The following is a 26,282-nucleotide window of genomic DNA, read 5'->3' on the forward strand; positions in this document are numbered from 1 at the left end:
GTCACGTACCAGCTGACTCAAGAACATCTTCTTCCCTGCTGCCATCAGACATTTGAATGGATCTACCTCGCATTAAGTTGATCCTTCTCTACAACCTAGTTATTACTGTAACACTACAGTCTGCACTCTCTCCCTATATGTATAGTAGCTTTGTAAAGTGCCCAAGAAACAATACTTTTCACTGTATACTAATACATGTGATAATAATGAATCAAATCAAATCATTGGCCATGCTAAATTCTCCCTCAGTGTACCCAAACAGGCACCGGAGTGTGGCGACCCAAGAATTTTACAGCATCTTAATTGCAGTGTTAATATAAGCCTACTTGTGACACACAATTAAACTTTACACCCATCTTGCCGTCTGAGGTTAATGGTAGAGGCTTCAATTTCTTTCCACAAATGGCTAGCCCAGAAACTCTCCCAATCTTACTGCTTGATGTTTTGGAAGAAATTATGGGCTGATATTCAACCTGTTTGGCCATGTTATGAATGTACCTTTCTTGGTCATCAAGGCCTAGAGTGAAGATTGAACCTAGGGCTTCTGATTCAGAGGCAGGAGTGCTATCCACTGCTACAAGACGTCAGTGACCATTTTTGATAGCGCAAAGGATAAAGGACAAGTGGACACATTTATTATGGTTGGAGGTGGCACAAAGAAAATGTTAATTATGCAAAGAGTGATTTAGTATTTGTAATGCACTGCCAGATAAAGTGGTGGAAACAAATTCAGTGTTAGCTTTCAGAGGAGTAACTGATAAATACGCTCCCAGACCCATAAAAGGATTATGTGCATGGAAAGTTCTTTACATAGAAGCACACAAATAAAATAGAAGCAGGAGTAGGCCCTTTGACTCTACTCTGCCATTATTTATGATCATGGCTGATCATCAATTTCAATACCCTGAATCTGTCTTCCCTTCATATTCTTTGATCCCAAAAGATATAATTTGTTCTTGACATTACACAATGTTTTGGCCCCGACTACTTACTGTGGTGGTAAATTCCACAGATTCTCTAGGTGAAAAAAATTCTCGCCTTAGTCCAAAAAGGTTTACCTCTTGTCCTCAAACTATGACCCCCTAGTCCTGGACTCCCACCATCTGGAATATTCTTTCTGAATCTACTCTGTCTAATCCTGTTAGAACGTTATAAGTTTCTATGAGATCCCTTCATGCTGTTCTAAACTTCAATGCATGCATAATTTGTTTACAGTGTTTATACAACTGGTCAAAACTGCTGGCTACTTGATTGACATCTTTATGTGATTATAATTTAGTTTTCCTGAAAAGAGAGACATATTACTGTAGTTTTTCTTCTTGTAGTTATCAGGTCAAATACAAGAATGTTAAATTTCAAATGATTAGAACAACTTATAATACAGTAGAAATGGCTGCAGATTGGCTGAGACTTTGCCATGGTGAACAGAGAACTACTGTGTCGTCATTCCCCCCTCCCCCCATCCCCCAAAACTCCCAGATAATTCAAGAAAGGTGCACAAAGTTTTGGCAACATGTCCCTCTTTTCAGCAATATTCAAGGTTTTTGTGATCTTTTCCGTTAGTGTTTTAATGTTTATTTGCACAAGATTAAAAAGTGTGAAGTGTCTAAATCTTCTGTTTACTCTTTAATGGAGTATTTAATCAACATTTATAGGGCTGTAGCAACAGCAGTCTTTTTAAAGAATTATGAATGGATAATTTATTCTAAGCAGTTTCACACATGTCATCATTAGTATAACGTTCATAGGTTCTGTACATAATGTATGCTCAGTGGATGGGCATGAAGGCCCTATGATTAACATGGGCAGTATGAGAGGCCAGTGAGTGAGGATGTGGTGGCATTTGTGTCATAGGGTGTTGTGGGGGTGGGGGGATTGGGGTGAGAGCTAGAGGGCCTAAAATATGACCGAACAACTGAGACAAAGTCACAGAGAACCAAAGTGGGCCTTCTAACCAGCTAGCCTCAGTGCTCAGCCTTTGATGGCCCCTTCACTTAGTTCCTATATTTCAACCCACAACTACTGTCCCCCTATCACCACCACTCAGTGAAGTTCACGTCTCTTAGTGCACAATCTACCAAGGCAGCTGTGGCAAGCCAAGAAATTTCCTAACTTGAGCTGCACACCTCAGAAGTGACGATTTGGCTCTTAGTTTTGCAGGTCTGGAGGGAAGAAAATGTTGATGGTGAGTCCAAAGTTGTCACAAGCTGTGGAAAATTTGTCCATACTGACTTGCATCTCTGGCTCTGAGCCAGCATAGAGGGCGCAGTCTTTGGCAAAGAGGAAATCTCTCAGAACAGTCTCTTTCACTTTGGTAATAGCTTGAAGTCTCCTCAGGTTGAAGAGTTTCCCATTCATTCTGTACTTGAGGCTGATTCCAGCAACACTGTCCTGGAAGGCATCATTCAGCATGGCAGTAAACATCATGCTGAACAGTGTGGGTGCGAGCACAGAGCCCTGTTTGACGCCATTGATGACTGGGAATGCCTCAGAGGATTCTCAGCCATCCAGTACTCTGGCCATCATGCCATCATGGAACTGGTGTACCATCTGACTGAATTTGGGAGGGCAGCTGAACTTTGACATGATCCTCCACAGGCCTTGTCGGGTTACAGTGTCGAAGACTTTCGCGAGGTCAACAAAGGTTGTGTAGAGCTCGCGATTCTGCTCCTGACACGTCTCCTGAAGTTGGCACACAGCAAAAATCATATCAGTAGTCTCACGACTTTGCGGAAGCCACACTGTGACTCTGGAAGCAGGCCCAGCTCCAGATGAGTGACCAGACGATTTAGCAGGACTCTTGCAAGGGTTTATCCTGTGATGGAGAGCAGCGAGCTTCGTCGGTGGTTGTCGCATACTTGCCGATTGCCCTTCCTTTTGTAGAGGTGTACAATGGAAGCATCTTTAAGTTCCTGAGGAATGAATCCTTGCTTCCAAAAGGACTGGAACAACTCGGCAAGCTTCTCAATAAGTGCAGGACCAGCAGCTTTATAGATCTCTGTGGGTATGGCATTTGCCCCTGGGGCTTTGCCATTGGATAGTTGGCTGATAGCTTTCATGACTTCGGCTACTACCGGTGGATCATCCATGGCGTTGTTGATACCAACCTGGGAAATCCTGTCTATTGCCTCATCGTTAATAGATCACGGTCAGTTGAGGATGGCTTCAAAGTGTTCAGCCCATCTCTGCAGGATCTGAGCCTTCTCTGTAATGAGAGTTGTACCATCTATACTCAGGAGGGGGGAGCGCCCAAGAGATTGAGGTCTGTAGAGAGCGTTGAGGGCTTCATAGAACCGTTTCAAGTCATTTCTGTCAGCGTATCCCTGTATTTCATCTGCCTTGGTGCTCAGCCAGACATCCTGCATTTTACACAGCTTATTCTGGACTGTCCTGTGAGCACTGGTAAAAGCATTTTTCTTGGCAGCTGAAGATGGGTCGTTCTGACAGGCCCGATGAAGATGGTGCTTTTCAACAAGTAGAGCCTGTATCTCCTCATCATTCCCATCGAACCAATCATGCTGCTTGCGGGTAGAGGGCCCGAGCATCTTCAGCGCAGACGTATGGATCGCATCCCTGAAGGTTTCCCAGACATCCTCAGCACTGCCTGCAAGGTGTAGGTCAGCAAGCTTGATTTCTAAGTCTTCAGCCAGTGCTGAAGCTATGCTGGGGTTCTTTAGCTTGGCCGCATTGATTCTTTTCATAACCTTGCTTCCTTGTGGTCGCCTCTTGGGTCTGATGCAGAGCCTCATTTTGGAGACAATGAGCCTGTGATCTGTCCAGCAGTCAGCACCGCACGTGGTCTTGGTTACTCTGACATCCTGCCTGTCTTTTCTCCTGACAATGATATAGCCAATACGATGCCAGTGCTTAGAGTGGGGATGCATCCAGGCGGTCTTGTTACGGGTAGGCAGATGGAAGATTGTGTTGGTGATGAGGAGGTCGTGTGCTGCACAGGTCTTCAGTAAGAGTAGGCCATTACTGTTACACTTGCCCACTCCATGTCTCCCAATAACTCCCTGCCAGATTGCAGAGTCACACCCTACTCTTGCATTGAAATCGCCAAGCAAGATCAGCTTGTCGTTACTGCTCACTGCTGATAACAGGGTGTCTAATTCTTTGTAGAGCTTGTCTTTCATCTCGATTGTTCATTGTGGGGGCATAGGCGCTGATCAGGGTGGCTTGACTTCTGTTCTGTAGCGGAAGCTGTAATGTCATAAGCCGGTTGTTAACACCCTTGGGTAGACTATCAAGTTTCCGAACAAGGTGACTCCTGACGCTGAATCCAACTCCAGCATAACATCACTCATCACTGCTGCGACCGCTCCAGAAAATAGTGTATCCACCTCCAGTTTCAGTCAACTGACCTACGTTGGCAAGATGAGTTTTGCTCAGGGCTTCAATGTCAATGTTGTATCTTGCAAGCTGTCTGGCAACTAAGGCTGTTCTTCTCTCTGTCTGCTGTAGGGTTGTCCAAAAGCGTGCACACGTTCCAAGTGCCAATGGTGATGTCACCTTGTGTTTTATTTTGTTTGTTCGACCACAAGATGGGATCCCCGCCAGCCACGGTAAACTGGCCAGGGTGTAGTGAAGCAGGCAATGTTTAGGGCACCTTTTCTAGCCCCTTCCTTATTCTACAGAGGTGAGCCATGCGTTCCTGAAGAGGACTGCTCAGTCGCCCAAGTAGATGTCAAGTTCCACTGCTGCTTCGGTCAGCAAAAAACGACCATTAGACCTGAGCCGCCTGTGTGCAGGTCCGTGACTACAGCTCCCAGTGTATCCATACCTCCTGCTTTGTCACTCGCCTGTCGCCACAGGACTTCAAGGCTTGAACAGGACACTGATGATGATGATAATGGTGTCGAAACTAGCACTTGATTTGGATTAAAGTGAGGGAGAGTTGTGCAGCATCAACCTCACTCTCTCTTCCCAATTCCCATCTAGATCCAGTGGCAAGACAAGAGTCAAGACGGCTGGAGGTGGGACTAGGCACAGTGGATGACCAGGACGTCTTCTGTGTCTTGTCCTGCTCTTTGTGTTCCACGACGCTTGCAGAGACTGCCTTCTTGACCGTTGGACCTTCCATTGCTCTCGTCCGCTCAATCTGCCAGACTCTGTCTTCACATGTTGGGATAGACAACTTCCTAACTCACCGAGGGTTGAGACCCGTTGGCTACCCTCACCTGGTTTAGTCGGCTTGTTGAGGCCGTTGCCCAGGATGTGGCTGCTGTTGCATGCAAACAGCTACGGGGAGCCACAGGTGAGAGCTGAGTGCCAGGTGGGGACAAAAGATGGACAAACCGCCCTGAAAGGTCGCGACATGTTCCTCCAGCAAAAGTACTACCTCTCCTTGACACCCCATACACATAAAATAATGAAGGGCATCGATAAGGTGAACAGTTGGAAGCTTTTTCCCAGGGCAGCAATGACAATTACAAGGGGGCACATGTTCAAGGTAAAGGGGAGAGGTTCAGTAGAGATGTGCAGGGGATTTTATTTTATACAGATGGTGGTGAGGCCCTGGAGTGCACTGCCAAATGAGGTGGTTGAGGCAGACACATTAGCAACTTTAAGACTTATCTGGATAGACACATGAACAGGTGAGGTAGAGAGAAATATAGGCGGTTGGTCTAGATAGGACAGTGTGATCGGAGCAGGCTTCGTGGGTCGAAGGGCTGTTTCTGTACCGTACTATTCTTTATATCATTACAGCCAGTTAATTATTTTTGAAGGGATATAGGAAAAACACAGCAGTATGCTGCTGCTAAATATTACTTTAAGGAAACCCACAATGGGTTCAGTGTTTTTGTTTTAGCAAAGTGATGGAACATGTCAAAAGTGCTACCAAATGGCATTTAGTCAACAATACGCTCACAGATACTCAGTTTGGGTTCCACCAGAGCCACTTAGCTCCTAAAATCATCACTGCCTTGGTCCTAACCTAACTCAAGAGTTGAAGTGAGAGTGACTGCCCTTTATACCATACCCCAGCTGATGTTATTACTGGACATGCCAGATCCACCTGGCTGGAGTGATACTAACTTTTATTTTTTATTTAGAAATGTGAGGGTGGCTGCTGAAGAGGCACAGAGACTACCAGTGAAATTTTAACAAAAGAATAAAACACTTATTAAACAGGAGAAGATTAACTATAATGCACAAGATTAACTATAATTTAGCTATAACTATACAGCTTTATAGAGATCCACTAGAGTAATACAAGTTGGAAAATCTATCTTATGCTTTAATATTCGTGGTAAGTAAGCAGTCCACATAAACCATGTGCTCAGACACATCACTCTACAATGTGGATGAACACTTGAATCCTGTGTGCGGAGAGCTGGCACCGGTACTCGCAGACATCTTTAACCATTCCTTACACCAGCCTGAGGCCCCTGCCTGTTTCAAGAAGACAACCATTATCCTTATACCAAAGAAAAGCTAGGCAGCGTGCTTAATGACTGTCATCTGGTGGCTTTGACATCATGAAGTGCTTTGAAAGGTTTGACATGGCATGGATGAACTCCGGTTTGTTTGATTGCCTGGATCCACTACAGTTCGCCTATCGCTGCAACAAGTCCATAGCAGGTGCCATCTTACTGGCCCTACACTTAACCTTGGAGCAGCTAGATAACAAAGACATGTTAGACTTTTATTTATTGACTACAGCTCAGCTTTCAACACTATCATTCCTACAAAACTCATTTCTAAACTCCATGGTGTAGGGTTCGGCTCCCCCCTGCAACTTGATCCTAGATTTCCTAACTCACAGACCACAAGGATAGGCAACAACACCTCCATGATTATCCTCAACACCAGTGCTCTGCAAGACTGTCCCCTTACTATACTCCTTATACATATGACTGTGGTCAAATTCTGCTCAGATTCCATTTTCAAGTTTTCTCATGACACCATAATGGATTGGGTCTCAAACACTGATGAGACAGAATACAAGAGAGAATCTGGTGAACCGGTGTGACAACAATAATTTCTTCCTCAAAGTCATTAAAATGAAGGAGATAGTCATCAACTTCAGGAAGCATAGTGGAGGCATATGCCTGACTACATCAATGGGATTAAATGGAAATGGTCAAGAACTTCAAGTTTCCAGGTGTCCAGATCACCAACAACCTCTCCTGGTTCCTCCACACCAATACTACAGTTAAGAAAGCCTACCAACGCCTCCAATTTCTCAGGAGATTAAGGAAATTTGGCATGTCCATTATGATTTTCACCAATTTTTACAGATGCACCATAGAAAGCATTCTCTGTGGATATATTACAACTTGGCCCCTGCTCTGACCAATACCGTGAAAATTACAAAGGGTTGTGAATATAGCCCGGTCCACAATGTAAACCAGTCTCCCATCCATTGCCTCAGAAAAGCAGCCAGCAAAATCAAGGACCCCATGCACCCCAGACATACCTTCTTTCATCTTCTTCAGTCAGGAAAAAAGTCTGAGGTTACATACCAAACAACTCAAGAACAGCTTCTTCGTGCTGCCATCAGACTTTTGAATGGACCTATCTCACATCAAGTTGACTTTTCTATGACTGTAACACTACATTCTGCACCCTCTTCTTGTCTCCTCTCGACTCTATGAATGGTATACCTTGTATAGTGGATGGGAAACATTACTTTTAATGATCCCAATACATATGATGCTCATAAATCAAATCAAAAATACAACTGAATCACAAGCTGCTTTCTGGTCCCCTGTAGCCTCTTCTGCTGTGCAACATCTCAGTTTTTTAATACCCTGTGTTTGCTTTAATTTCCCTTTGAGTTACAAAACCTTATTAAAATGTATGTTTACAAGCAACCATAGACTCACACATACTGAAGCTCAACTTTCCTTGACACACAACTATAGAAACATAAATGTTAAAATTAAACATAGAAACTAGAAGTAGGAGTAGGCCATTCGGCCATTCATTTTGATCATAGCTGATCATCCATACCCCTCCCTGCCCTACCACCATATACCTTGATTCCTCTAGTCCCAAGAGCTATATCTAATTTCTTCTTGAAATCACACATTTTAGCCTCAACTACATTTTGTGGTAGTGAATTCCACACATTCACCACCTCTGGATGAAGAAATTTCTCACCTCAGTTCTAAAAGATTTACCCCTTTTCTTCAAATTATGATCTTTAGTTCTGAATTCCACAAGTATTGGGAACATTCTTTCTGAATCTACCCTGTCTAGTGCTGTTAGAATTTTATAAGTTTCTATGAGATCCCCTCTTACTCAAACTCCAGTGTAAAAAATCCTAATTGACATAGCCTCTCTTCTTGTGACAGAACTGCCATTCCAGGAATCAGCCAGTATTCCATCCATCACAAGGACATTCTTCCTCAAATAAGGACACCAAAATTGCACACAATCTAGGCATGGCCTCACCAGTGCTCTACACGGTTGCAGCAAAACATCACTATACCTACACTCAAGTCCCCAAACTGTGAAGATCAACATACCATTTGCCGCCTTCACTGCCTCCTCCACGTATGGACCTACTTTCAGCGACTAATGCACGAAGACTCCAAGGTCTCATTGAGTGTCTGCCTCTCTCAATTTACATCTATTCAAGTAATAATCTGTTTTCCTATTACTGCTACCAAAGTGGATAATCTCTTATTTATCAACATTATACTGCATCTGCCATGTAGATGCCCACACACTGTCCAAAACAAAAATTTAAAGCTTTAGCTGATGCTCAACACATACCAATACAAATATAATCCTAATGTTTCTCTTATTTTCTAACACTTTCTCCCTTGAAAGAAAGACAGCTTCACAGCAATGAAGATTATTTTGCAATGGCCTTAATATCCTGCCGCACACAATCTTAACATCATAAATATCTAACAAATAACTTATTGAACCTTATAAATAAACTTATCTTGTTTCACAGCTAGAGACATATCATTGCAAAGATTTAAATAAAGTCAATAAATTTTTCAAGCTTAGCAGAATTTGTACGTCACGGCATTATCATAAATTGTGCTTCTGTTCCCTACAATTACCAGCCTTTAACTCAGCAAAAAATGTTTCATTTAAATCCATGGCCCATCGTACTTTTCCTTAACTTTTCCTTCCATCTTCATGATCATTTTCTGAACTCAAGTGCAGTAATTTTTCATTTCGATTTCAGAAAATCAAAATGACATATTTACTTTCTTCTTTGGTCAAAATCTTTTAAAGATGCTGTTGTTATTGTTATGTTCACTCAAAAGGATATCATGCTCCTGTTTGGTTTGACCTCTGAACACTTCAACGTAAGAACATAAGAAATAGGAGCAGGAGTAGGCCATCTAGCCCTTCGAGCCTGCCCCGCCATTCAATAAGATCATGGCTATTCTGAAGTGGATCAGTTCCACTTTCCCACCTGCTCCCCATAACCCTTAATTCCGTTATCTATCAGAAAGCTATCTACCCGTGACTTAAACATACTCAACGAGGTAGCCTCCACCACTTCAATGGGCAGAGAATTCCAGAGATTCACCACCCTCTGAGAGAAGAAGTTCCTCCTCAACTCTGTTCTAAACTGCCCCTGCCACTTATTTTAAGGCTGTGCCCTCTAGTTCTGGGTTCCTTTTTAAACATCGCCTTGTTGTTTCTTCAAATCCCATTTCAAACAAGTTTTTTCCACTTTTTGAGCAATGCCAATTACCTTCTCCCTCAAGTTTAATAGTTTGTTCTAACCCTTCAGTTCTTTTGCAAAATATATAAATCATGTCAGTCGAGTCCTAAGCTGGTTTTGCATGATCTTTTCAAAACTTCCCCCTTGCCTGTATTCCAACTGCTCTATCTTGTAGTTAAGCATTGACAAACACTTTTAAATCTGGCCATTGACCTGGAAGTATCATAATGCAATTTCAGTTCTTTTTGTTGACACTTGTAATTTACAACTTGAGGGAATTTAGTTGTTTTTGCACTGTCTGTTACTGAGTTTGATCAACTGGAGCACAATTCACAAGGGAGTCTTTATTCACAAGAACAGTTTCAGAACAACTTCTTGTCTTTAATTTGCTTCTTTGTTCAAGAATCTCATTTTTTTCACAACAAAGTCCCAACAGTTCAATCAACAATCCCTTTTCCCATACAAGACATTTTCCATGATTCTCCTTAGCGACTTCTGATGTTTGAAGTTCATCAAGTTTTAACTGAAGATCAATCTTTGTTGGATTTGCCAAATTGCCAAATCATTACCCAGAATAAAATTTACCAATTTCCACAGTAACAATTCAGTTTACAAAGTCACTTAAATTGACTTTGCGCAAAGAAACAAGGTCATGAATTCCATTGAAACCCTTCATTACTACTTTTTCCTTCATGAAACTATCCAGAAGAAAAAGCATTTCATTAGCCATAATGATTGATATGCCTTAGTATCTCTCACAATTTTGATTTGTTTACTTATTTTTTGGAGGAGTAAGGGAACATTTCTCCATTTAAATCAAAACATCCAGAACCTCCAATAGCCTGATTTCCTTCACCAGTAATCAAAAAAGAGTTTTCTGAGTATCCAGCATTCTTTCTCATGGGTACTGAGAGAACACATTTCATCTGTACCAGTTTTAACAATTAGTTCCTGATTTGGTGCTAGTTTTCCTGAGGATTCTTTAGGTAGTTTTTCTACTGCAATACAATCTCATTCAGTCTCCAGCAATCTGTCCAAAGATGTCCCACCTTATTACAATGTTACACTTAGGCCTTTGATTGTCAGTTCCATCCTCAGCACCTTCCCTTCTGGCCTGAAGAGAAATTCCAGGAAATTCCCAGCTGTACCTTCTCTTCTCCGTCTACTTGCCTTTCTTTCACCTTCCCACCTTCTATTCTTCTCGAGTGAATGGGGGTGATGGAAAAAAACGTTTGGGTCTATGGACCAGTTCATAATAATCAGCCATCTTTGCTGCCTGTTAAACTGTTTTAACCCGCTAGTCTTCAACATGAATTCTAATTACTGAAGGAGAACTTCATATGTTGTCCCTACCTCTAATGCATGTATCCAAAGGTAAAAATTGCTTTGCTTTACTCTCTCAAATTTGATTTTGGTGTGTCCTGGCTTTATGCTGATGTTTGATATTTTAAATTTAGCAGGGAGGAAAAATGTAGGATATTGGTGAGTTTACATATGTTTACATATCTGCCTGCAAATCCAGAGACCAACCTCACATGCACTCAGAATCTGGAATATGTAGAACATTTCCCATATGTTGGCAGGCAGATCTCTTGAAAGGCCAACACCGATGAGGGCATCCAACACCGATACAGTTATGCCAGTTCAACCATAGACAAATATAGCGGCAAGTGTTCAACAACAAAACTCATTACAAGTCATCAGAGGTCTTGGTGTGCTGAGCAGTTGTCATTATACACTCCTATACTACAGTGACACCTGGACTGTGGAAAAAAATAAAGTAAAGGTTAATTTATTAGCCATAAGTAAGGCTTATATTAACACTGCAATGAAGTTACTATCAAATTCCTCTAGTTGCCACCACAATCCAGGGCCTGTTCAGGTCAATGCACCTAACCATCATATCTTTCAGAATAAGGGAGGACACCGGAGCACCTGGAGCAAACCCATGCAGACTCCATTGGGGAGAACATGCAAATCCCACATAGCCAGTGACCCAAGCTGGGAATCGAACACAGGTCCCTGGTATTGTGAAGTAGCAATGCTAATCACTGTGCTGTCACGGTGCACATTCGCAACACGGATTAGCGATACATAAAAACACTCTAGAAGTTTCATCTGCAGTATCTATGCTGTTTCCTCAATTAATGGGAGGACTGTCGAACAAACACTACTGTTGTTCTTGAATTCAGCTCCAGAAACAATCAGGTATGACTCCTGCAAAATTAATTTCAATGGACTGGACTGTTCATGTGGTCAAAAACATCTTCCCCTGTCAGATCCTGTTTTCTTGACTCTGAAATAGCCCATGCTCCAGTGTAAAATAAAGAAAATGTCTCAGACACTCTAAACTCTCCTTCAAATATGATGACATTGACAAAATAACTGGGAGGAGCTTGCTATTATTTGTTCAGATGGCGACAACTTGTCCATAATGTTGCATCATGTTTTGAGGAGGTAGTGACAGAGAAGGAAAGATAAGGAAGTAAATCCTGCATCAGTATCCCACTACCTTGTGAGACATTCTGCTCCATGTGTCCAAAGATCTGTGGGTCAAAAATTGCCTTCTTCAAGAGACTTGAAGATCTATGGCTGAAATTATGACTGAATCGACAGCATCCTTAAATAGAGGGATAGCCGTCTGCTATGAGTTTTTTTTACATTCATGCTGTATTCACAGGAGCCAAGAAATTGACTAATGAACTGCCTCAGTGCTAGGGCCTTGGATTAGTTACAATTTATAACAATGGCTTGGTTGAGGTAACTGAGTGTATGGTTGCTAAATTTGGCGATGACACAAAGATAGGTAGAAAAGTAAATTGTGAAGAATACATAATAGGCTCTATTTTACCATTTTTTGTCTAAGTGTTAGGCAGACTTGAAACTGGGAGTGTTTCAGATCTTTTGGGCCCGTTTTTAGGCCCCCTGCACTCTGCCTGCAAAATTTTCAGTGAGTCTGATTCTTGCGGCTGAAGCCTATGGGCGGTGTTAAACGCACCCGAAACCCTACAGCTCCGATCGGGGCCTCAAACTGCTCATGCGTAAATAAAAGATAATGCAGTTCCCCTGCCACATCCCTCCTGGGCTGGAAAATGCCTCCTCCGTCCCCACAGACATTGCCTTCCCCCCTAGTGTTACTGGCCTCCTTATGACACAAAGATAAGTAGAGAAGTAAATTGTGAAGAATACATAATAGGCACTATTTTACCATTTTTTGTCTAAGTGTTGGGCAGACTTGAAACTGGGAGTGTTACACCCCCTGCCTGCCACCCACACTGATTGCGTCCCCTGTTTTCCTTCTACCATTTGCAGGCAGGGTAGCAGCGGTCCCCCACTGTGGACCCATCTGCACGTGGCCCCCATCTCCCCCTGACTTCGATGTCTGTATGACACCACCCTCTCTCTCTCTTGACCCCAATCATTATAGAGGCACAGATCCCCTGCACCACCACACCCTGCCCCCTCCCATCCACACACCTGCAAGTGCTTGCTTGCCTTCCCTCCAATGCTAACAAGCAAACTGCATTTAATTTGCTGAAATGCTGTCCCAAACTGCCTGCTGCTGATCTGTCCTAACCAGGGGAAGCTCCATAAAAGAATGGACAGGCAGGCAGCGCAGGAAAAATTGTCAAAGAAGTCAGTGCCCAGGTTCACAAGAGGGTGACTTCAGCAGGTTGCTGGATGCTACAGAGGCAAGGCAGGGTACCCTCGGTTAGTGTCATGGCACTGGCCCCCAAAACAGGGAAGCAGTGCCGCATCTGGATAGCAAGGGTGACTGCTTAACTCCATCTAGCATCTTCCCCCCAAATCACCCCCAGATCCTCCAGCACCCAGCATGCTTCCAACCCCTGATGCCCAAGCACCTCCTTCCTCCTCCCCCAAGAGTATCACTGTGCTTGCCCTCTGAGGGCCACCCCTGATACTCTGCAGGAGTCATGCCATGATTTCTTTCATGTCTCCTTTTGTCCCCACAGGAGAAGACTGCCCATAACACCTGTGAGGGGGCGAAGACAGAGAGTGGTGAGCCAGTCATCCAGTTCCTCACTCCCTTTGAAGAGCAGGTGCTAGAGTTGTCCAAAGAAGAGGACAACTGAGCTGTCAGCGACAGCATGGTCAGGCTGGAGTCCAGAAGTGAAAACCTGTCAATCCTCCACTCAATTTGAGGCAATTTCTAGGGGTCATGGGTTTAAGGTATGAGGGCAAGGTTTAAAGGAGATGTATGAGGCATGTTTATTTACATAGAGGTTGGTGGGTGTGTGGAACCCTGCCTGGGGAGGTGGTGGAAGCAGATAGGATAGTGACTTTTAAGGGGTGACTTGACAGATAAATGAATGGGATGGGAATAGAGGCAAATGGTATCCAGAAGGGTAAAGATGGACAGCATGGTCACTACAGGCTTGGAGCACTGAAGGGCCTGTTCCTGTGATATAATCTTTGTGCTTCATTTTATCTTCAATGAAGAAATGTCAAGCAACATTCTGGCATCCCAGATTCCTCCCCCTCCCTTGCACTTAATCTTGTGTCCTGTGTTGCCAGATGTGCCTAGGACTTGAGGACCCTACTGCAGCTCCTGGCCATCCTGAGCCTCACAGCTCCAAGGACTCCTCAGAGGAAGCAGATGAAAGGACCTCCGAGGATGGCACCTTTTTGGCATCAGCTTCCACCTCACAACTCATCATCCCAGATATTCTCACATCAGTGGGTCCAGTTAGTGGTCAGGCTTCTGAGTCATTCTCGAGTGAGCATGAGACATTTGATAATGTACATCGGGCGAAGGAGGGAACATCCAAGGCTCTGACACGTGGAGGCTTCCAGCAGCGAGGACTCATCTGGCCCTAGGCTACATGCTGGGCCTCTGAGATAATTCTCCCTCAGCTGTTGGAGATGCAGCAACAGAGTCAAAGAATGCCAGAGAGGCTGACAGCCACACTGGAGTGACTGCGAGGCTGTTGGGAGGAGAGCAAAAACTTTCAAGTGGACCAGCTATTGCCTGTCTTGCATGGTCCCCAGGCCAATGCAAGGGTGAGAATCAGATTCTTATCAAGCATGTCTGTTCCAGACTGATTCCAGATTAGGCAAACGTAGCAAAGACAGACGTGCTGGAAAGGTGGGGCGTGCAGTTCATTAAGTGGTTTGAAATACATGCAGATTTATTTCAATTGGTGTTGCGCCCATTTTGGATGGAGTCCTGAATGTGCCAATTTTCAGACTATGATAAAGTGAACTGGCAGGGAAGTGGGCTCAGATTGCGCTACTCGCCTCACACTCAAGTTCACTAAATTTTCACGTTGGAAACGGGTAAAATGTGATGGTGAAATCCCAGCCAATGAGTACAAAAGGATATAAACATTAAGAATGGTCAGAAATTTGGCAAATAGAGTATGATGTGTGAAAATATGAATTTATTCATTTTTGACAAAGAAATAGAAAAGCATTACATCATCTAACTGGTGAGCAGAGTGTCTCCCATTTAAGCTGAAGATATGGAGAATTTTTTTTTCTCTGAGGGTTGAGTCTTTGGAAGCAGAGAACTGTGGAGGCAAAGTCATTGAATATTTTTAAGGCAGAGTTAAATAAATTCTTGACTAACAAGGGAATCAAAGGATATTGGGGATAGGCTAGAATGTGGAGTTGAGGCCAGAATCAGATTAGCCATGATCTTATTAAATGACAGAATAAGCTTGAATGGATTAATTGGCCTACTCCTGCTCCTAATTACCATTCTGCCATCTTGAAGTAAGTTGCTTTTGTCAAAATATTGGCCATTTTGAGGTCAATTATAGTGGCTCCAGGTCATCATTTCCAATGCAGTTTTAATGTAATTAAACTTTGCAAGTTGCACACAGGACTGTTACCAAAGAAAATTTAACCATAAATCAGAAGATATTTGGACAAGTGACAAAAACATGATGAAAGTACTAAGTTTGAAGGAAGTTCTTAAAGGAAGACTGGAAGATGGAATTTCCACTACCTAGCCACAGCTTTTCACTATTCGTAATTCCAAGCTGATAATATTCACTCATTTTTGCCTTCAGCCATCATTTCCGGAAGATACATCACAGCATCAGGAGCCACAGCTAGAAGAATGAAAAGACAGCTTTTTTCTTGCTTATTGGTAATGGAGGTAAGAATGAAAACCAGCCTATCCACCATTTTTAGGTAACTCCATCCTATCTTCCTCAGCCCCAGTCCTGTCTTACGCACCACCAATGGCACATGCTTCTTCCAAGTATCAGATTAGAAATTTTAACATGGGGGGATTACATAGTGTGGAATTGTCACTAACAATGAGGAATCCAAAGGAGTGGGAAATGGGGGAGTAATTGCTCATTTTCCATTGGAGACTGAGGAAGTGGTTGTCAGTGACTTTGGAGTTGTGAAAGTTATGAGCACTTGTCTAAAAGGAAGAATTTTTGGAGTAGTATAATACCTTCCCACAGGGTCTGATAACAAGTATGGCAGTTGACAAAGTGTGACATCTGAGTGTCCAATAACATAATGAAAGCTTTGTCTTCCTTACAGGCACCAATGCAACAAGTGGCAGATGATCCCAGTGATAAATCAGGAAATGACCAATTAGTACTTCTATCTCCACGAGAGGACAGGTGCAACTTTGGAGGACGTTGGGAACAAATTGGAGCAGATCGATTGCGACTTCAAATCTGTGGAAATTGGCAGGTCTCAGGCCTTTCAGGATTTGATAGCTGTCATTGGACCTGACATTCTATTGATGATTCGGTCCTACTGGAATGGGAGCGATCTTGCAGGACAGCAGCACAGCGTTCCCCTCTAGTTTTCACTTTCAGGCCACTATGCCAATGGAATGTAACATTCAGAAGCAGCCTCTCGAGATATAGTCAGGATCAGCTCCGCAGCAACAGCCATGAGAAGATAGCTATCCTTCTATAGAGAGTGAACCATCTTTTCATTCCTGAGCCTCGGGTAGCATCTACCAACATGTTAGAATTAGTGATAGAAAGACACATGAAAAGAATCCAGGAGAAGCACAGTTTTATTTGAAAATAAATTTTATTTAGGCATTCAGCCTCTGATCTTCAGGTAAGCATTCTCGAAGGCAGCCTTCATGACACAAGACAGTGCAGAGTCACTGACCAAAGACTGATAGCCAGGTTCAGCACAACCGGGATCTTGTGTTCGTATCACACTATCTGTAACCCGTACGACTTGCCTGGGCTTGCAACATCTCATTAACTGTCCCGGCTGAAGACAATAGACATTTCTTTAGCCTGCGCTTAACCCTCTTTCCACTCACATTATCTGTACCTTTAAGACTTGATTACCCGTAAAGGCTCACATCCCAACCATTATTTTGTAAGTTGAGTTTGTGTCTTTATATGCCCTGTTTGTGAACTGAAATCCGACTCACCTGACGAAGGAGCAGCGAGCGCACCGAAAGTTAGTGGTTTTTGCTACCAAATAAACCTGTTGGACTTTAACCTGGTGTTGTGACCTCTTACTGTATTTACCCCAGTCCAACGTTGGTGTCTCCACATCATACTTGAAAGTGGGACAGAAAGATGTCAAGCTGAAGTGTCAATGTAAAAATAATAGTCATGAAAAGTAGCCTTGAAAGAATCTCAACTATCAACAAGGATTCCATTGCATGAATATTATTCTGATGGCCCGCTCGCTTAAGTTCATAGAATCATAGTTCAGGAACATGTGAAACAGCACTACATTAACTGCAGTCCCTCCTGGATGATAAATTATGAAGGAGACAACAGGAAGTCACAATCACATCCTGGTAGCTGCATATGTTCTACAGCTCCACGTCTGTTCAGGCTGGTTGAATTGACAAGTAATGTCAAAAGATAAACTCCATATATCAGCACTGATGTAAAGGATCTCTGATTGACACCACAACCATTTACACATTTTCCATAGTGGAATCCCTTTATTGTTGACACGGCAGAAAAGATACTGTGGGAATTGCCAATGCAGTTTGGATGCTAATGACACCCTAAACCTGGAGGAAGCCCACAAATGTATAGAACTTCATAATCCTTCCACACTACGTAGGACAGTGGTTAGCACTGCTGCTTCACAGCGCAAGGGACCCGTTTTGATTCCTGGCTTGGGTCACTGTATGGAGTTTGCATGTTGTCCCTGTGTCTGTGTGGGTTTCCTCTGGGTCCTCCGGTTTCCTCACACGTTCTGAAAGATGTGCTGGTTAGGTGCATTGACCTGAACAGGTGCTGGACTGTGGTGACTAGGGGAATTTCATAGTAACTTCATTGAATGTTAATGTAAGCCTTACTTGTGACTAATAAATTAACTTTAACTTTACTGCCACATGTAACACCAAAGCTTATGAAACAGCCTGCACTGCTGCAAAAGGTGTCAGTGGCCTGACATGCCCTTGCTACTCTATGCCATATATTGCATAAATCCCTAAGGCTGCATAAATGGAAGTAAAAGCATAATGTTGGAAACACTCAGCAGATCAAGCTATATCTGTGGATAGAAGAAAACAGGATAGGTTAACCTTTTAGATCAATTTCAGAGTCTCAAATGTTAACCATATGCCGTCACAGTTGCTGCTTGCCTTGATTGTTCCCCATATTTTCTGTTTTTATTTTTAAATTCTAGCACCTACCGTATCTTGCATTTTGCTGCCACAAAGGAACCCTAGTCTTAATCATTAAATGTGCTGGTAATCTTATAGCCATTTACAAATTCACACAAGCACATTAACATGTTTTATGATTGGTTGCATCACGTCATAGACGTGATTTGCCATTTGCGGTTCTTGATGAATTTTCTCATACTCACAGCTTACCGGGTTGTTTAACTGCTATCATGCTGCTAATCCAGTCTGTAGAAGTTGTCACTTTTTGATTACTCTTTTTTCCAGTTCTTCAACTTTCCTTTAATGATAGGATGGCAGCTGGGTCTGAATTGGTTTTACACTTTCACCTACTTCTAGCTGATATTCTGGTAGACATCCCAACCCTTTCAACACATTTTTGTACTCCTCTAGGATCTATTCTGCTGTCACTAATTTTGTGTGCTTTGACACATTGTAAATTGCAGTTGGCACATTCAGGATTACCAATCCAAGTTTTATACTGGCTTCAGCTGAAATGAGTGGACATTTAATGCCATCTATGTTCTGGAAATCGAGACATTCCTCTTGCGTTGGGCTACATTTGTTACCTACCAATCTTCAAGAACAATCCCAGAGTCAATAGGATTTTGAAAGATGATCGCCATGTCTTATTTCTATCACTACCTTTCTCAACACTGTGAGATGTAGATCATCAGGTCTGAGGGATCTACTTTAACTCCGATTAATTTCTCTAGTATTCTTCCCTAATATTTCAGTGCATAGAACCATAGTAAAGTTACAGCACAAAAGGAGGCCATTCAGCCCATGTTGTACATACCAGCCCAAGGACAGCCCTTTCTAATCCCACCTTCCTGCACCAGGCCCATAGCCCTGCCCTTAAGTTGCAGATCCAGGTACTCCACCATCAATTTGGGCAGTGAATTCCAAACATCCAGAATTCTCAGTGTAGCACAGTTCTTTCTCATGTCCCCGCTATACTTTCTACCTCTTACCTTGAATCTCCCTGATTCTAGAATTCTTCCTCAAGGGAACAATTTTATCCTGTTCACTCTATCTCTTCCCATCATAAATTTGTACCTTTCGGTCAAGTCACCCTTCAGTCTTCTTTGTTCCAAGAAAAATAACTCCAACCTATGTGCAGGCTAGGTAGATTGGCCATGCTAAATTGTCCCATAGTGTCCCAAGATGTGCAGGTTACGTGGGTTGGCCATGATTAGTGCGCAGAGTTATGGCATAAGATGAGGGATTGGGCCTAGGTAGAGTGCCCTTTCGGGAGATCGGTGGTTGAATGGCTTCCTTCTGCACTGTAGGGGTTCTATGGTTCTATATAGGAAGTGATGTATCATGATCGTGCTCTCACTTATAGACCTTGTAGTAAGATGAAGATTCTGTAAGATGTTTCTCAATGAAGTTAATATTTTGGGGCTAAAGGGATCAAGGAACATGGAGGCATGGCGAGCTCAGTATATTGATTTTGATGATTAGCTATGATCAAAATGAATGGCAAAGCAGGCTCGTGCTTCTATTGCCTATGTTTCTATCCAATCTCTCTTCATAGATGCACTTTACTAGCCCTGGCAACATTCTTGCAAACCTCCTCTACACTCCCCAGAACAATTACATCCTCCCTGTGATGTGGTGACCAGACTGAACACCATACTCCAGTTGTACCTCACCAGTGTTTTATACAATTCCAACATTTTACCTTTACTTGTATATTCTATAACACTATCAATGAAGGAGAGAACTCCACATGCCTTTTTTACATGCTTGTCTACTTGAACTATACCTTTAGGGACCTGTGTAATTGTAAACCAAGATCGCTCACTTTATCTACCCCTCTTAATATATTCCCATCTATTATGTATTCCCAATAACTGTTTATCCTCCGTAAGTACGTCACCTCTTACTTCTCTTTGTTAAAATCCATCTACCGCTTTACCGTCTACTCATCCAACCCATCTATACCATCTCAGAGATTATAGCTATCCTTTACGCTATCCACTACTTGGCCAACCTTTTGTGTCATTTGCAAATTTCCCAATCATGTCCCTCCACCTTCACAAACAAGGTCCCAACATTGAGCCTGGAGTACAAAAATATTGTGGCAAATGGTGCGCTAAAGCCTGGATGTTGGAAGTTTGAAATTAATATTGGTTGGGGTAGGGGCAAATATAGAAAGAAATTAATTTAAAAGCAGGTAAGGGATGTGGATGGTGAGGAATACAAGAGTGTGATCTCAGATGGCTTTGTTAGACAGCATTAAGATCCTATGGGAAATAACATGGTCAAGAATCTGCTTATGAATGTGGATATCAAGATTCTATGAAGGAGAAGTTTAAAGAACAATGACTCCAGAGGAAATAAGGTTTGTTGATTTAGAGACTGCAATCACCATGGTTGAGAATCACTTGGTGCACAAATGTTTTAGCTTTGTCATTTCTCTTTTTACAAATCTAGACTTGGGATGAAGCACTTGCTAAATCTGCAAAAGCATGGAGCAGAGCTTGCATCTTCAAGCATAACCCAAACCTGCAAAAGAAAGGAACTGTGCATCCAACCTTCTTCCCTGTAGGAGAAAACATCTATATTTCAACAGGCAGTTTCAATGCAAAGAATGCTATTAAACGATGGCATCAGGAACTGGAGGATTATAATTATGGTACAAATACCTGTAAGCCAAACAAAATGTGTGGACATTACACTCAGGTAACTATACACATTGCTTTTAATCACCAAATAAAGATGTTGCTAATTATGATTATTCTTACATCAGCTGATTATTTGCATTAAGGAGACCTTTGTTTTTATGAAATGCAATTATTTGCTACCAAAATGTAATTAGAATCATAGATTCCTACAGTGCAGGTATCCATTCTGCCCATCAAGAGTGCACTAGCAACAATCCCACCCTACCTGGATGAGGGTATAGTTGGGTGGATTAGTAAGTTTGCTGATGACACCAAAGTCGGAGGTGTGGTAGATTGTGAGGAAGGGTGTCATAGTTTGCAGGGTGACTTAGAAAGGTTGCAGAGCTGGGCCGCGAGGTGGCGGATGGAGTTTAATGTGGAGAAGTGTGAGGTAATTCATTTCGGTAGGAATAACAGATGTGTTGAGTATAGGGCTAATGGGAGGACTTTGAATAGTGTGGAGGAGCAGAGGGATCTAGGTGTATGTGTACATAGATCCATGAAAGTTGGGAATCAAGTAGATAAGGTTGTTAAGAAGGCATACGGTGTCTTGGCGTTTATTGGTAGGGGGATTGAATTTAGGAGTCGCAGCGTCATGATGCAACTGTACACAACTCTGGTGCGGCCGCACTTGGAGTATTGTGTGCAGTTCTGGTCCCCACATTACAGGAAGGATGTAGAGGCTTTGGAGAGGGTGCAGAGGAGGTTTACCAGGATGTTGCCTGGTATGGAGGGGAGATCCTATGAGGAGAGACTGAGAGATTTGGGGTTGTTTTCGCTGGAAAGAAGGTGGCTAAGAGGGGACCTTATTGAAACATATAAGATGATTAGAGGTTTAGACAGGGTAGATAGTGATAGCCTTTTCCCTAGGATGGAGAAAGCTAGCACGAGGGGGCACGACTTTAAATTAAGGGGGGGTAGTTATAGGACTGATGTCAGGGGTAGGTTCTTTACCCAGAGGGTGGTGAGGGACTGGAATGCCCTGCCACCTGCAGTTGTAAATGTGCCTAGTTTGGGGGCGTTTAAGAGATCTGTGGATAGGTTTATGGACGAAATGGGATTGGTTTAGATTAGTGGGTTAGTGTTGTTTTTTTTTAAAAGCTGGTCGGCGCAACATCGTGGGCCGAAGGGCCTGTTCTGCGCTGTAATGTTCTATGTTCGATGTTCTACCCCCATAACCCCACGTACCCCCTGACACTAAGGGGCAATTTAGCGTGGCTAATCATCCAAGCCCAAACATCTTTGGAGTAGGGGAGGAATCCAGAGCACCCAAAGAAAAACCCACACAGACATAGGGACAGTGTGCAAACTCTGCACAGACAGTGACACAAGGCCAGAATTGAATCCAGATCCCTGGTGCTGTGAGGCAGTAGTGCTAACCACTGTGCCACCATGCCTTGTAATTCTACAAAAGGGAATTCAGTCTGTTGCATTTACATCATGAGAGTTTTATTAGCAACAAGCATAATTTCTAATATGTTCCTTTTAGCAAATTAATTCTATTAATAATTTATACAATTACTTAATTGGTTTAAATTAGTTAAAAATGTGTGAAATCCATGCAGCACTTTTTGTTTGTTTATTAACTGTTATCTAGGAACCCGCAAGACCAGCCTGCACTGATTCTGACCAACAAAATCTGAGATTTTGTGAAGTTTTGAATCTAATTGGTTTCAATCTGAGTTTGAGTGGGAATGTCCTGAAATTTTCATCTTTTAGAAATCCTAAGCCCTCAAATGCACACAAATTGCATCCTTATTATAAGGATGGATATTGAAGTGTCTTCAAAATGACCACAGCTATGTTATTAATATTGCTATGGTAACCTATTGGTTAAGGCAACTAACATAGAAGCTCTATAGTCAAATCCTTTTTTTTAATTCATTGGTGGGACATGTGCATTGTTGGCTAGTCAGCATTTATTGCCTGTCCCTAGTTGCCCTTAACTGTGTGGCCAACTCGAACAATTCAGAGGGGCAATTGAGAGTCAACCACATTGCTTTGGGTCTGAAGTCACAGGTAGGCCAGACCAAGTAAGGACAGGAGATCTCCTTCACTGAAGAACATTAGATCTTAATAAGTTGTGAAATTGAATTTAGTAGAGCTGCTAATTTTTGACATAGTATCAGTTGAAATGATGACAAGTAAGGCAGATTGTAGTAAAAACCCAACTGATTTACTAGACGACCTGGTACCCTCTGTCTGTGCCTTCGTACAATGTGTTTGACTCAGGGCAATAAATTTTGCCTTGCTAACATTGTGAATATTTGCTCTCAGAATGAGAAGAAAAATAATACTGTATACATATTATTTCAGAATACAGCATTGCTCTTTAGCATCAAATGTTTTATAAGCATTGTATGTTCAAATGTGCTTGGCGATGTTATAGTGCTAATGCTACTTCACTGCATTTTAAAGTCACTTTACAGTATATAGTCCATTCATAAGCATTGTAGATGTGTTTTGCTCCTAAAATAGTTAACAATAGTTTGTAATTATGAGCACTAGTATTACTTTTGAAACTGCCATTGAGGCCTATTAGGGTGGCATTTGTGACCTGCAAATAATATAGGTTTTCATTTAAATAACCTGTTAGTCCCTTGCTTGTTTACTTGATGTTTACAATAAAAGTAAACTTTGTCTGAATTTACCCAGATTTATTGACTTTAAAACTTAAAAAAATCCTTCAAGAGCTTGGTTTTCAAATAAAAAAAGGTCCTTAAATATAATCAAGCAATAATTCTTAACTCTGTCATAACATCCCCTCGAAAGCTAGTAAATTTACCATCAAATAAATTGGTTGGACTAAAACCTGGTGTTGTCAGACTTTTTACTGTGTTTACCTCAGTCCAACGCCGGCATATCCACATCATAACAGTGAAGACCCTGATATACATTTTTTTTAAACATAGAAAGTTTTAGAAAAAGAAGCAGCAGTTAAGCCCAATGCACTGTCCCTTTTTGCATGATCAAACTCAGCTAAAATGCTGTACGCATTTCTTTCATTTTGTGAAATGTATCTAACTAGCTAAAACATTCGCAGCAATCTTCAGCTAGAAGTGCCAAGTGGATGAACCATCTTGGCCTCTGGAGGTCCCAAGCATCAAGATGTCAGTTTTCAGCCAATTCGATTCCCTCCAGTTGATGTCATGAAATGGCTGAAAGCGCTGGATACTGCAAAGGCTATAGGGTCTGACAATATTTTGGCAATAATACTGAAGACCTGTGCTTCAAAGTATGCCATGCCCCTAGGAAAGCTGCTCGAGTACAGCTACAGCACAAGCATATACTTGGCCTTGTGGAAAATTGCCCAGGTTTGTTCTTTATAAAAAGTAAGACAGATCCAACCTAGCCAATTCCCACCCTATTAGTCTGCTCTCAACCATCAGTACAGTGATGGAAAGAGTCTCAATGGTGCTATTAAGTGCCATTTGCTGAGCAATAACTTGCTCACCGACGCTCAGTTTGGGTTCTGCCAGGCTCACTTAGCTCCTGACATCTTTGCCTTTTGTTGATTCATGACCTAGTTCTCATTTTTAATGTATATGAATGGATATGAATGTGTCTTTATGATTTTCTTATGTTCAGTAATTAATAAACTATTTATTTAAAAAAGTCCTGGTTAAATTGGCGCATTTTAAAACTAAATATTGGGATTGGGAAAAAGTGTTGCAAAGGAAGGGATCCTTTGTAGACTAATGTTGTAACCAACAGAGGGGGTTGAATAAAGAAGTTTATCCCTTCTCACCTGGGACAAAACAATTTGCAGGTTCTCATGCTGGTTAACAAATTTGGGGGACATCACCTGGGACTGGTCATAACAATTTGGAGGCTTGTGGTCCAGGATTTGTTCCCACAGACAAAATTAACAGATTACAGTGGGGAAAGTAAATTGTTCCTTTGAAGTGTTAAGTGTGATGTAGTAGTCCTTTAAGTGGTGTTTCCCTGAAAGGGACATATGATCCGTTAGTTCAATTGGAAGATGAGTTGGGATCTCACTCAGATTTACCTGGGTTTCTTCCAGCCAGTTGGGCCTGTGGACCCTTTTCCTTTGCTCTGTAATGTGTATTCAGTTAATAAACCTTTGTTAATTTACTGACCTGAGTTCACGCCGTGCCTCCCTTCACTACACTGGCAACGAGGGTAAATTAGAAAACTGCCATGGTCAACTGCAATTCAAGGTCAGATTTCAACTGGAGTTCAGATGTAACAGCAAAACATGAGTTAAGTATGCTTTTGATCCTAACGTGGAGCACTGGGGTTCATACACCAAGCGCCTTCAATTATTTGTTTCAAGCCAATGAATTATAGGGGAGGAGAAACAGCGGATTATCCTGATGTCAGTGTACAGAGCCCAAGTGTACAATTTGATCCAGATCTTAACTTCTCCAGAGGCCCTTGATACTAACCTTTGCGAGCAGCTGGTAGCATTAGTAAAGGAGCACCTTATCCCAAACCAACTGTAATCATACACTAGTATAAATTTAACTCAACTAGCAAAAACCTGAGAGAGTTTATCGCAGAGTTTGTGGCCAGATTAAGACAGCTGGCTGAATAGTGAAATTTTAGAACCATGCTTTAAGATATCGTTGAATCATAAAATCCCTACAGAAGGAGGCTGTTTGGCCGACTGAGCCTGTACCAACAACAATTCCATACAGCCCCTATCCCCCAGCTCCATGTATTTAAGAACATAAGAACATAAGAAATAGGAGCAGGAGTAGGCCAACTAGCCCTTCGAGCCTGCCCCGCCATTCAATAAGATCATGGCTGATTTGTCGTGGCTCAGTTCCACATTCCCGCCCTCTTCCCATAACCCTTAATCCCCTCTCTTATCAAAAACCCATCAACCCGCGTCTTAAAAATATTTAGCGAGGCAGCCTCCACCACTTCAACGGGCAGAGAATTCCAGAGATTCACCACCCTTTGAGTGAAGAAGTTCCTCCTCAACTCCGTTCTAAACCGCCCCCCCTTTTATCTTGAGGCTATGCCCCCTAGTCCTACTATCCTTTCTGAGTGGGAAGAGTCTCTCCACCTCTATCCTATCCATCCCATTCATCATCTTATACGTCTCAATGAGATCTCCCCTCATTCTTCTAAACTCTAACAAGTACAAGCCTAATCTATTCAGCCTCTCCTCATAGCTCAACCCCCTCAACTCCGGCATCAGCCTAGTAAACCTCCTCTGCACTCCCTCCAAGGCTAAAATATCCTTGCCTGCTAATCCCCTTAACCCACACATCTTGGGACACTGAGGGGCAATTTAGCACGGCCAATAAACCTAACCTGTACATCTTTGGACTGTGGAGGAAACCCACACTGACATGGGGAGAATGTGCATACTCCACACAGTCACCCG

The 26,282-nt window shown here is 42.5% G+C and overlaps 1 protein-coding gene across 1 annotated transcript in view; it reads left to right on the top strand.

Annotated features, from left to right (window-relative positions):
* LOC145344284 (GLIPR1-like protein 1) overlaps positions 1-26,282 on the top strand; it is a 40,619-nt gene that overhangs the window by 3,174 nt on the left and 11,163 nt on the right. Inside the window, exon 2 of the mRNA XM_080191345.1 lies at positions 20,694-20,942. Coding sequence (XP_080047471.1) covers positions 20,694-20,942 — 249 coding nt within the window. The remainder of the gene's footprint in view (positions 1-20,693; positions 20,943-26,282) is intronic.

This window comes from Carcharhinus amblyrhynchos, chromosome 6, assembly GCF_965287045.1.
Source record: "Carcharhinus amblyrhynchos chromosome 6, sCarAmb.v2.hapA, whole genome shotgun sequence".
NCBI classification, from domain to species: Eukaryota; Metazoa; Chordata; class Chondrichthyes; order Carcharhiniformes; family Carcharhinidae; genus Carcharhinus; species Carcharhinus amblyrhynchos.